The 13,436-nt window shown below is 44.0% G+C and overlaps 1 protein-coding gene across 1 annotated transcript; it reads left to right on the top strand.

The window, feature by feature from the left end:
- Positions 1–4,200: 4,200 nt before the first annotated feature.
- Positions 4,201–12,676, top strand: ZNF425 (zinc finger protein 425). Its single transcript, XM_021692814.2, has 4 exons — positions 4,201–4,218; positions 5,210–5,336; positions 8,335–8,490; positions 10,719–12,676. The coding sequence occupies exons 1-4, from the start codon at positions 4,201–4,203 to the stop codon at positions 12,674–12,676; spliced, it is 2,259 nt and encodes a 752-aa protein (XP_021548489.2).
- The last annotated feature ends 760 nt before the right edge of the window (positions 12,677–13,436 follow it).

The following is a 13,436-nucleotide window of genomic DNA, read 5'->3' as shown; positions in this document are numbered from 1 at the left end:
ATTGCTGTACAGAGTTGCATAAAACCATTTTTACTGAACCTTATACTTTAGGAGCAATTTAAGAGATGTTCAAGGTGATTTTAATGATATATGATTTTTGCCTAATATGTTGGCTTTATGCTGAATCATCTGCAGGGAAATGACACATGACCAAGAGAGAAAAGAAGACGAGAGAAGAGAACCAAGGAGACTTCTATATAGGGTGAAAGAGTGCCTATCAGTATACTGGACAATCTGAGGTCGAGGGAGGTGGGAAGGAAGCAAGGTCAAGAGGAATGAATGCCAGATACTGTGGTGAAAATGCTTTATCTGTGTTACCTCAATTATTATAGTAACCCTACGGATATGGAAACTAAAGTTACGGGTGTTCAAATGACTTGCCTGGTGTCACAAAGATGGCAGATGGTTGAGTCAACATCCAAACCCAGGTCTTTCTCACTCTAAAATTCAAGGTCTTCCTATCATAGCTGGCTTCCTTATGGGTTAGGACTTCCTGAAGTCAGCCAGAAAGAACTCTGGGGAATGGAGATGTGTTTGCTTGGGATGACCTAAAGCTTGGGGCAAGATTCTTGTAAGGCCATGTAGGGAAATATTTTCATTCCTCATGGAGAACAGACAGGCTGAGCTGGTATGAATAGTTTAGGAAACTAAGCAGAATTTTACAAAAATAGCTGCATCCTTGCCTATTCATGATTTCTTTCCTTCTAAAAACATGGAAGGGACATCAAGACACTGGGCTTTCATGTACACAGCAGGTGTGTAACACATGGTGATTTCTTTCAGGTGATCACTTCTCTGGCCCCCTGGGAATATAATTTGAGCATCCCAGTAAAAGACGTTAATTAGGCCAAAAACTGTAATCACTCTAGAAAAAATCATGCCCCCAACTTTGAGGACCTGCTAGCAGCTTTAGAAGAAATAGCCATGGGCTACAATGACAACAGTGGAGATGTGTAGCTAACCCTGTGGTGCTCGTTGGCAGGGGAGAAGGCAGAACACTGGAGACATGTAAGAACCACTAAGGAAGTCAGGGAGTGCCTCAGACACTCATAAAGAAGAAACGGCTCCATCGACTTTGAAGGCTCATGAACACTACCAGTTAAGGGTGTAAAGTGAATTTCACTATAATAGAACAAAGGCTGTCGATGTAGTAAAACTGGATATTAGAATAAATAAGAACTAGTTTACATTCACAACTAACACCATATACTGTTATAATTATACATAGCCAATGGTTTTACTCAAAGAAAATAAATGTGATGTGATAGGAAATTTATATAAATATGTAAGATCATTTTCTAGGATCCACCAGCGAATTATCAAATAGGAAATGAAGAAACAGTTTACAGAGGAGGAAAAAGGAATTAATGCATAGAAAAGTCTATAGCCTCATAAAACTAAACACACACACACACACGAGTACTAGTATTCCTGTATTATTTCTTGTAACTCCATGTGAATCTACAATTATAGGAATAAACTTTTCTATTTAGAAAAGTCTACAGCCCGGGGCGCCTGGGTGGCTCAGTCGTTAAGCATCTGCCTTCGGCTCAGGTCATGATCCCAGGGTTCCAGGATCGAGCCTGGGTCTGGCTCCCTGCTGGGCGGGAAGCCTGCTTCTCCTCTCCCACTCCCCCTGCTTGTGTTCCCTCTCTTGCTGTCTTTCTCTGTCAAATAAATAAATAAAATCTTAAAAAAAAAAAAGAGAAAAGTCTACAGCCTCAATAGTAATTAAATGAATGCAAATCAAAACAAAATTAAGTTCTGGTTATATAACATGGATTCCAGAGCAAATGAAAAATGTTGGCAGGGGCTCCTGGCTGGCTCATGATCTTGGGGTTGTGAGTTCAAGCCCCATGCTGGGTGTAGAGATTACTTAAAAATAAAATATATTTTTTTAAATGTTGCAAAAAAGATGGGGGCGCCTGGGTGGCTCAGTTGGTTAGGCGACTGCCTTCGGCTCAGGTCATGATCCTGGAGTCCTGGGATCGAGTCCCGCATCGGGCTCCTTGCTCGGCAGGGGGTCTGCTTCTCCCTCTGACCCTCCCCCTTCTCATGTGCTCTCTCATTCTCTCTCTCAAATAAATAAATAAAATCTTAAAAAAAAAAAAAAAAAAAAAAGATGGGAAACATGTTACACTCTTACATTGTTAATAACATTGCAAGTCAGTTCAATCAGTTCTGAAACAATCAGAGTTTTGAATTTTCTTCAGTTAGAATTTTGTATAGGTCATTGTGCAGTTCTTTTTCCTTGGATTTTTTAATTTTGAAAATCCTGCATGCTTCTTTTAATATGGGAAAGAAAGGGAAGATAAGGGAGTAATGAGAACTATCCGTACTTAACACTCATTTTTCTGTAAATTCAAAACTGATCAAAATAAGTCTATTAATTTAAAAAGAAAGAGGAATGCCTGGGTGGCTCAGTCGGTTGAGCGTCTGCCTCAGCTCAGGTCATGATCCCAGAGTTCTGGGATCGAGTCCTGCATGGGGTTCCTTGCTCAGCAGGAACCTGCTTTTCCCTCTGCCTGCCACTCCCCCTGCTTGTGCTCTCTCTCTCTCTCTGACAAATAAATAAATAAAATCATAAAAAAAGAAAGAAAAAAGGAAGAAGCTATGAATACATGAAAAGTCATGGAACTGTATGGTTTAAATTGGGGAACTGTATGGTATATTAGTTACATCCCAATAAAGCTGCTTTCTTTAATAAGTAAAAGAACTGAAATGTGTATTTTGTAGTTCCTAAAGCAACCACAAAATAAAATATAAAAAGATACAGTGAAAATTATAACAAGTAAATTAAAATGCAGTACTAAAACAGGTTCAAATAACACAGAAGAGGAAACAGAGAAATGAAAAACAGGAAAAGCAGAAGACTAATAATAAAATGATAGATGTAAATCCAAATATATCAACATTTAGTGTAAATGACCTAAATACAAAACAAAAGAGGGATTATCAGAGTAGTAGAGCAAATTGCTGGCATCTCTATTGTAGAGTGGGAATTCCAAGGTTTGGGTTCCTCATTTGTGACACAAACCCATCATAGGTGCAACATGCATCTGGGTCACCCCATATCATTCCCATGGGACTTGGGGGCAAGCAAACGATGTGAACATAAAGCTCATGAGCCTTGTGTTTTGCCAACATGAATGAAACTATGGCAGGTGGATCTGTTAGCTTGTTAGAGGAGTGGCATTTCAGACCCTCCACAGTTTATTACTGTGAGGTTTATGGCAGGAATGCAAGGCTGGTTCAATGTTCAGAAATCAATCCATCTAATCAACCATATCAATTGCTTAAGGGAGAAAAACTACACAATAATAGAAATCCAGGGAGAAAAACTACACAATAATAGAAATCCGTGCAGAAAAAGCATTGGACAAAACAAAGCACTCACTCATAATACACACTCTCAGCAACTAGGACGATACATCATCCTCAACCTGAGACGATGTATCTACAAAAACCTACAGTTAAATATCAGCTCGGCCTGTGTCCAAGGTAGACCAGAAGTGACCTCACTGAAGAAGGGCAGGATTTGTTGGTGGATGAATTCCCAGCCTCCTGGCCCCTGGCCCGTGGTGGGAGGATTCTGAGCGGGTCTGCACACTCTCAGAGTGCCTGGCACCACAGACTCCCCATTGCCCACGGCGGGGACCTGCTCCTTGACCCCCTTGGCCGGTTCACCGCCCTCGCTCCGTTCCCGGGATGGCCTCACAGATGATCCTACCCTCGCCTGGGGTCCGCTTCGGGGAGGAACCAATCCCGCACCCCCTCTCCGTCCAGGGCTCAGTGAAGAGTGAGTCTCCTCCCTACTTGCAGCTCAGTCTGCACGTCCACCTCTCCGTCTCCCTCTCTCCAGCGCCTTCCAGCGCGTCTGGGTCTCGGTCTTCCCCGTTTGGAGACTCCAGCAGAGCGACAGGACCCGCCACCGACCGCACTGCGGCCAGCGCGTCCAGCGCTGCCAGCCCTGCAAAGGCGTCAGCCGCGGGCGTCGCTGGCTCCTCCGGGCCGCAGGGGGCGCTGTGGGGCGGGGGCAGGCTCGTGTCCCAGCGTGCACCGCGTGGGGGCTGGCCCTGCGGGGTGGGCGGGGTGGGAGGCCGCGCGCCGAGGGAGGTTCCGCGGGGTCATCCGGGCGCTCGGGGTCTCTAGGGCTGGGGCCGGGCCCTGGGCAGGGGCCGGGCGGGAGCGCGAAGGGCCATGGCCGAGCCGGCTCCGGTAAGAGGGACCGTGGAGGATGTGGGCTGTGTAGAAATTCGTCCCTGTCGCGGTCTGGAGTGGGGTCCCGAGTCGGGGAGTGAGGCGGCGGGGGGCTGTCGGTGACCCATGACTGAGCTCCGAGCCCCTGGCCGGTGAAGGCGCCGTGTAGGTGCTCCAGTTGTTCTGCAGTTGAGCCGGAAGAAAGGGGCCAAGTGGAGAAATCCAGGGTCTTTACCGGTCGTCCCCTCAGGTCACCCGCTTTTTCCCGCCCTGTGTCGGGGCTCTTTGAACGTCGTGGTTTCCCTTGGGCTCTCGTTCTGTGCTCTGCTGGTGAATGTGGCCTCAGCGAACGTTAACTGTATAAACGGATGAAAAAAGTCACGGGAAGGGAGAGTGGGCCTGAGAGGACCCGGAGACTGCTGCTTCTAGGAAATGAGAGAAAATGTGAAACCAGTTGGGGTTGTTAATGGAAAATGTGAACACTGGTTTTAGAGTTTGAAACGCATATCCTGAACTTAATCCAGGAAATTGTTAAATTCAGTTAAGTATAATCTGCTTACCTATGCAAGTTTTCCTTCTACCCTTCCTGAAATTTCATATCTAATAATCTTACTAAAGTAATGCATTTTCCCTTCTGCTTCTCACCCCCTCCTGAAACAGGTACAGGATACAGGGAACCTTTCTGGACTGTACTATCTTTGCAACTTCGTACGAGTCTGTAATTATTCCAAAATAAAAAGTTTTTTTAAAAGTCTTGCATAGCAATAACTGCTTGCTGCTAAGTGAAGGATTCCTCTCTAGATATGGTCCATGTGCTCAAAGGTCTGCTAGTCATTCATTCACTATGTGGGTCCAATAGACTTCTGTGACCCCTTTATTACATTGTTCATGGCACCATCCAGAGAGAAGGAGACTTTAGTATAGTTTCTTCTTGTCTCTTAAAGACATGGACATTGGAAGACAGTAGCTTGAAAGTGAAAATGTATGTATGTACGGTTTGTGATTCCAGGTAAGGATGACATTTGATGATGTGGCCTTGTATTTTTCGGAGCAAGAGTGGGAGATCCTGGAGAAGTGGCAGAAGGAAATGTATCAGCAAGTGATGAAGACCAATTATGAGATTCTTGATTCCCTGGGTAAGCTGGGCTTCAAGGGAATCATTTTGGGGGAACCTGCCTAATACCAATAGGATTTCTGCTCTGTATTAGCTATTGGCTGGCTGAATATAATTCTATGCTTAATTTACACTCAGAATATGTCCTTAACTTCCTATTATGGCCTGGGAATATTTAACTTGTCTCTTTTTATCTAGTGGTATCTGCACCCCTCAGTCTTATCAATTCTGCAATCTCTTTCACACAAACCTCCCTTGTTTCTCCTACAGTTAAAATTATTAAATAATCAATTCGTCTCTCTCTCTCTCTCTTTTTTAAGTGTACTCTTTTATTTTTTAACTGATACTCTGATGCCTGCTTATGTTGCCTAAATAGGATGAATTTTCTATCCTCATAAGACCTGGGAAAATTGTTCCCTGGTAGAGGGAGAAAGAGCAGTGGGGATAGGACATTTAGGTATCCCTAGAGAAATACTCAGGGAGCAGATTTGAAGAGAAATTTGTGGAGATTATATCTTGCTGTTTATCCAACTTGCTTGAATTCATTCTTGTATCATTAAAACCATTTCTACTGTTTTCATTTTAATAGCTGATCTCAGTATAACCTGTGGCATCTCTCCTTTGGGGTATAAACCTCTTCCATCTGAGATACGAAGGACAAGATGAGTCTGTTGTGTGAAATTGGGGGAAGAGAATTCTAAGCAGAGGAAGGACTAGTGCAGAAGTTCAGGGGCTAGAATGTATGTGCTCAGTGTGTGGTGGGAGCCACGGGGAGGCTGCTGGAGCACATGTGTAGAAGGCTAGGTGAAGGGGACAGTGGTATAACAAATGAGAAAAGGGCCTCTAGGATTTTATTCTAGACGAAAGGAAGATAAGATGATGAGAGGATTTACACAGGAGTAACATGTCAAAATTTGTTTTAACAATTAATTACTTGGGGGCGCCTGGGTGGCTCAGTCGTTAAGCTTGTCTGCCTTCAGCTCGGGTCATGATCCCAGCGTCCTGGGATAGAGGCCCACATCGGGCTCCCTGCTCGGCGGGAAGCCTGCTTCTCCCTCTCCCACTCCCCCTGCTTGTGTTCCCTCTTTCGCTGTGTTTCTCTCTGTCAAATAAATAAAATCTTTAAAAAAAAAAAAAATTACTTGAATTGCTATGTGGAGAATGAATGGCAGTGCACAGCAATGAAAAGAAGGACACCAGCCAAGAATCTCAGCAGGGAGGCGCCTGGGTGGCTCAGTTGTTGCGCGTCTGCCTTCGGCTCGGGTCATGATCCCAGGGTCCTGGGATGGAGTCCCGCGTTGGGCTTTCTGCTCAGTGGGAAGTCTGCTTCTCCCTCTCCCACTCCCCCTGCTTGTATTCCCTCTCTCGCTGTGTCTCTCTCTGTCAAATAAATAAAATCTTAAAAAAAAAAAAAAAGAATCTCAGCAGGGCAGGTGAGGCTTTATGGCAGCTGAACCAGGTAGTTAGTAATGCAAAGAGAAGTAGATGGGCTCTGGATATCTTTTGGAGGTAGCATTTGAGAGTTTGCTGGTGGATTGGATATGGAGCCTCAGGGTGAAAGAAAAATCAACTAGATTTTTGGCTCAAGTATGTTGAAGGCAATGGCTTTATTCACTGACAGGACGAAGCTTGGGGAGAGAGCCTTAAATTTGAGATGCTTATTAGATATTTATATGGAAATACATATAATTGGGTATGCGAGACCAGAATTTCAAGTGAAGATCAGGACTGGATTCACAAATCTGGTGTTTTAAACCTGAGGGCTACATGGGATCATCTAGGGAGAAATGTAGATAGGACAGAGCACTGGGACACCTCAACTTTTGGAGTTCAGGCTAAGCAGTCTGAGGCCAGTAAGTTACAAGAAACTAGAGCCATGTGCTAATCCAGTGTTGAGTTTGGAGTTACAATAACTAGTGTCCGTGGGCTTGGAAAATCCAGTCTGATTTTCGCGCATTTTAAAATCCAAAGGGCATTATTTACAAATTCTTTTCTTTTTTTTAAGATTTTATTTATTTATTTATTTTTTGAGAGAGAGAGAGCGCACAAGCAGAGGGGAGGGGCAGAGGGAGAGGGAGAAGCAGACTCCCCACTGAGTGGGGAGCCCGATGCGGGACTCGATCCTGGACCCTGGGATCATGACCTGGGCTGAAGGCAGACATTTAACAGACTGAGCCACCCAGGCATGCTACAAATGATTTTCTTTACAGGACATCCAGATATCAGCCCCAGAGATTAGGATTCAGCAGGCCCAGCCTTAGGCCCAGGAATCTACATTTTTAATGCTACTACATAGTATCCGTTGCATTTTCTAAAATCACCCCATTGCCTTATAACCACCCTCCTTCCCTTCGTGCTTATGTCATTAGACACATTACTCTCTCCCCCTTCATAATCGTTGTCATTAAAGAACTTCCTGGTTCCTTCACTGTACCTCAGTAGTTAATTTCCTTGGATGTCTAGTCAGAGGTGTTTAGTGATCGGGCTCCCTTCTTGACCCCCTGTGATTTTGCTTTTTATTGTTCTCATAATGATCATTTGTTAATGCTTTCTGCCCAGATCTGTTGTTAAAAATCATCGCCCTTCGGCGCCTGGATGGCTCAGTCGTTAAGCGTCTGCCTTCAGCTCAGGTCATGATCCCAGGGTCCTGGGATCGAGTCCCACATCCGGCTCCCTGCTCGGCGGGAAGCCTGCTTCTCCCTCTCCCGCTCCCCCTGCTTGTGTTCCCTCTCTTGCTGTCTCTCTCTCTGTTAACAAATAAATAAAATCTTAAAAAAAAAAAAATCATCGCCCTTAACTTCTCTGTTTCCTTTAATTTTGTGAAATATTGCAGAGGACGTTTAAGCTAAACAGTTTTGGTTAGGTTATATTTTATTGTCATTCAGGTAATTTCAAGGGTTTCAATTTTTTTGACCTAACTTTCATGATGTATCTTCAGGAATCAAAGTTAACTGTGAAAATCACGTTTAGTGAAGTACTCAGGTAAACCCAGACTGAGTCTATGTGGTCTCTCTTTGCAGGTGGCGTTTTTTCCAAGCCAGATTTGATCTCCTGGATAGAACAAGGGAGAATGCTGTTAATCAGAGACCAGGGACCCTTGGAGAAAAACATGACACTTAGCCCTTCTACTGATGAGCAGTGGGACTTGCAGAAGACTGGAAAGTTGGCGTATTTTGGTGAGTATGATGGATTTAGGGTCAGGACTCATTTCATTTTCCTGAATCTTTCTGGATAGGCAGCTGGACATAGCGAATAAGAAACATTGTTTTGTTGGAGAATGTTAGGTTTTTTTATTCAAGTGGGAAACAAACATAAGAATGTATTACTTTTTATAAAGAGGGAAGTTGTGTATGTTTTATTAAAAAAAAAAAAATTATGACCCTGGAAAGAAGTATTTGTAAAAGAGCAAGTAAAGGATCCTCTTGTCAAGTCCTGAGGAACAACCACCTTCTCCATCACACCATTGTGTCCATTTGAATAGAGAGAAATGGAAAACCGTCCAATTTGGTATAACGTATTATTTTTTATTGTACAGATTTTTAGAACTTGGGCTTTTTTTTAAGTTCCTTTTGAAGGATTCCTTTTTGAATTCCTTTTATCATAAGAAAAACATTGGGAACACTTTATAACACTTTAAATACTTAAAGGAATAGGTCATTTTTTAGACTATGCTAATGTTTTATTAAATGGAGATCTTCTAAGTCCCTGGAAGTCAAAGGATTCTCCTGAAGAGGAGGGGATTTGAACCCAGGGATGTATGGTTAGGTCCATCAAAAGAATAAAAGAATTCCCAAGGACTTTATTTCATTGCCACCGTCTCTTATTTCATTCATCTAATGAGTATTGAGTCCCTACCATGTTCATAGGACTGTCAGTTATTACTTAGGCTGGGGATGGGATGGAGAGATCTATATATCTATATGTATATTCTCCTATAGGAGTTTATTGTCTTACTGACCTGACATGGCAGTTAAGTTAGTCGATTATATTGAACTGTTGGACTAGTCATCTATAAAATGGGACTGTAAACAATTTAATAAAATAGTAAGTGGCAGTGGTAGTAGTGCTATAGGGATTTAGAGGAGAATGTGTGGAGTAGAGATAGCAGTTTCCCAGGAGGACTTCTAAGGAATTAGGATTTAAATAGCAAAGAATGGGCAGATTTGGTTAGACAGAGATCAGCAGGGGTCACACATGAGCTGAGGCTCAGAGGTGGGAACAAGCCTATTGTATTTAGAAAATGTATAGCTTAATGTTATTCTTGGGATGATATGGGAGATGGAGAAGGGGAAACATAAATTAATGCCAGTTTATCTGAGGCTAGGAATGCCAAGGTGGAAGTTTGACTTCATCCTATAGAAAGGGAGGACCTGGAAAGGTTTCTGAATAACAACGAATGGACAACTTTAGTGGCTATCCCTAGAAAGTAATGGTCCCTTCGTGCCAGGTGGCATTCACCCAGTAATCACAACTGCTTCTCTGCCTGGCATAAATAGTAAGTGATAAGAAATAGAATTCAAGGAGACAGGTAAGTATGATCTAGACATCAGCTGTGGAGCGCTAACTTACTAAATGACATCACCCGGTTGGAAACATAACCTGTGTTGTTGTTAAGATGACCACAGAGCATAATCAGAGTCCTTCTCTGGGGACAGGCCCACCCTTCCTGACAGGTGAATTTTCCTCCTGTGTTAAGAGACTTAAAAAAGGAGAACCCCAGGACCCAGTTCAACAGGTGGGAGAAAAAGCAGTTCTGAGATATAGAGGCTCCAGTGAGCATCTGAAATTGTTCTCTCCAGTTTTTGTGGGTGAGAATAAGGTGCTAAGTCAGCTCCCCGTTTTCTGTCCTCGTGGCTTTTACTTTGGGAACAGCACTGACTGTGCTTATATTAATACCTTTCTTATAATGCAGAGTTCTTGGAAAAGGGAATTATCTCCATAGTGTTCTTTGTGAATTTAGTCAATTGCCACTTGACAGTCCTAAGAAAGATACCTATTAGCATTTCTTCCAGAAAGCTTTTCCTGAAATCTGTGGTAGAAGGGGCAAGAATATGACCCAAAGCCTTATTTAACAGATTTAAGGAAATAGAATGGTCATATTCTCAGACTAACACATCTTTATTTTCTTTCAACTTCTGCTTACCCTCTGAGGGTCATCCATAAGTTCACAAGATATATTTGCCTGCAATTTTTTTTCCCCACACTAAGCCATTTCTTAACACATAACAGAAGGATTTACGTATCAAAGTTAAATATAATTTACCTGTGGCAAGCAGATGCACAGAGTCATCAAAATCAATCAGATTCCTTTTCCTGTGCTGTTAGAGATGTGAACACAATTCTTGACCCCACCATAGCACAGACACATTACTGGTAAGGGTGGGTCTTCTTTTTTTCTTTCCAGGTGACCAAGGAACTCTCAGGGCAAAAGAGGAGGAAGGCCATTTAAATGGTCTCCTAAAGCAGGGTTCATGTGCTACCTTACCAGGGGAGGAAAGAAAGATTTTATCAGATCAAAGAGCCGCCTTGCAGCATCCAAGTCTCCAAGAAATAGGGATTGTACATAAAAACCTCGACCTTAGAGCATCTAATCAGGATAAGAGCAATCCATGGCATAAGCTGGTAGATACTCCAGGTCACTTGGAAATTCCACCAGGACCAAGATTTTATTCCTGCTTTGTCTGTGGGAAGGTCTTTCAGCTAAAGAGGGACTTGGTAAAGCACAAAAGAAACCACGCTAAGAGCCAGCCCTGTAAATATTCAAAGCACAAAAACAAATCCAGAGGGAACCCTGAACTCAGGTGGAACCGGATGATCCTGTGTAAGAAGAAGCGTTTCCAGTGTGGCAAGTGTGAGAAGAGCTACTATCTCAAATGCAGCCTAATCACTCACCACCAGGTTGTTCACACGGGGCAGCGGCCCTTTCCGTGCCCTGAATGTGACAAGACCTTCCAGTGTAAAGCCACATTGAAGAAGCATCTGTGTTTGCACAAAAGGGAGAAACCATTTTCCTGTGAGCAGTGTGGCAAGGGTTTCACCGAGCAATGCAAGCTCACTGAGCACCTCAGGGTGCACACTGGGGAGAAGCCTTTCCAATGTCCAGAGTGCAACAGAAGCTTCCGCCAGCAGAGGAGTTTGAAGGCCCATCTTTGCCAACACAATGAGAAGAAGCCCTTCCATTGTCCAGAATGTGGCAGAAGCTTCTCCCGGAAGGCTGCCGTGAAGGCCCACCAGAGGATACACAGTGGAGAGAAGCCGTTTTCTTGTGACGAATGTGGTAGGAAATTCACACACAAGACGAAACTCACTGAACATATCAGAGTTCATACGGGAGAGAAGCCCTTCCAGTGTCCCGAGTGTAAGAAAAGTTTCCGCCTAAAGAGGAGCCTAAAAGCCCATCTGTTTCAGCACAGTGGGAAGAAACCCTTCCAGTGTCCAGAGTGTGACAGGAGCTTCTCTTGGAAGAATGCCATGAAGGCCCACCAGCGTTTACATAGTGAGGAGAAGCCATTCTCCTGTGGGGAGTGTGGCAAGAGGTTCACCCGGCCCTCTAAGCTCACTCGCCATAGCAGAGTCCACAACAGGCAAAAGGAATTCTCCTGTGACGAGTGCAAAAAGACCTTTCCTCGGCAGTCGAGGCTCACAGAGCACCTCAAGGTCCACACCAAAGAAAAGCCATTCTCCTGTTCTGAGTGCAGCCGGAGCTTCAGCCGACACTCGCACCTCACTGAGCACATGAGACTTCACAGTGGGGAGGAGCCTTTCCAGTGTCCTGAGTGTGACAAGAGCTTTTTCTGGAAGGCCTCCATGAAATTCCACCAGCGGATACACAGGGGCGAGAAGCCCTTTGCATGTGGCGAGTGTGGTAAGACCTATACTCAGCAGTCTCAGCTCACTGAACATAAGAGAATCCACAGTGGAGAGAAACCCTTCCAGTGTCCTGAGTGCAATAAAAGTTTCCGTCTCAAAGGAAATTTGAAGAGCCACCTGCTCCAGCACAGTGACAAAAAGCCATTCTCCTGTGTTAAATGTGGCAAAAGTTTCACTCAGCAGTACAGGCTCACTGAACACATTCGAGTTCATAGTGGTGAGAAGCCCTTCCAGTGTCCCGAGTGTGACAAGAGCTACTGCATAAGGGGAAGTTTGAAGGTCCACTTGCATACGCATAGTGGAGAGAAGCCCTTCAGGTGCTCTGAATGTGGCAAGGGGTTCCTCCAGAAGAGAAGTTTGAAGACCCATCTGCACCATCACAGAGGGGAGAGGCCTTTTTCTTGTGATGAGTGTGGAAGGAGCTTTACGTACATGGGGGCACTCAACACCCATGTTGCGGTACATGCCAGGGAAAAGCCCTTCAGTGTCTAGGTCAAGCCGCGCAGAAAGGAAGCGGCGACAGCTTTTAGGCGGAGCTAACAGCTCTTGGATCCATGGCATAAGCTGGATAAGGAATTCACAAAACGCTGACCTCAGATACACTGGCCAGCTGCAGAGCAGGCAGGGCGGCGTGACGGCTCCTTCACGAAGATTCCAAATAATCTAGACATAAAAAAAGAGGCATCTCCCCTCTGTAGTCCCCATGGGCAAGGCCTGCCAGTCATGGAAGGAACATTTTCTTTCTGCTCCCTATTACCAGGCCTCCTTATTTAAATTTGTATTGAGATTTTCAGTTTTCTCATAGTGAATTTTCATTTTCTCTCACGTGGTGAGAGAGCATCTGCGTCTCGGGAGGATTTCTCTCTATTGCCAAAAATAAATGTCATCTATCATCTCCTTTGTTAACAATGGCGCACATAAGTGTCATTTCCCTCTGGATTAATTTAAATCATCTAAAAGCCCGCCATTGTGAGTAACAAGCAATGACTTGTATCTAACCTCTCTGCATTTCAATAGTGTGTGTCAATTCTCCAAGAAACATACTTGCCTTAATATTGGGGTCTCTTAGGTAAATACCAAAGGAAAAAATACTGCCAGTCCAAGACATCACTGCATTTTTTGTTCTGTGGCTTAATCTATCATTATAAGGTGATTTTCCAGCCTGTTCTAGCAAACCTTCATCTGTCTCTTGGACTGTCAGTCTTTTACCATCATTCCTACAAAAACGTATAGATTTACTTCCTTAGGGAAT

The sequence above is a fragment of the Neomonachus schauinslandi genome, chromosome 12 (assembly GCF_002201575.2).
Source record: "Neomonachus schauinslandi chromosome 12, ASM220157v2, whole genome shotgun sequence".
NCBI lineage: Eukaryota > Metazoa > Chordata > Mammalia > Carnivora > Phocidae > Neomonachus > Neomonachus schauinslandi.
This window is presented reverse-complemented; position numbering and strand designations above follow the sequence as displayed.

Excerpts from the sequence above, each read along its gene's own strand:
- ZNF425 (XM_021692814.2), top strand. Across the intron at positions 5,337-8,334 it reads TGAGATTCTTGATTCCCTGG|GTGGCGTTTTTTCCAAGCCA; the intron begins GTAAGCTGGGCT and ends CTCTCTTTGCAG. Across the intron at positions 8,491-10,718 it reads TGGAAAGTTGGCGTATTTTG|GTGACCAAGGAACTCTCAGG; the intron begins GTGAGTATGATG and ends TTTTCTTTCCAG.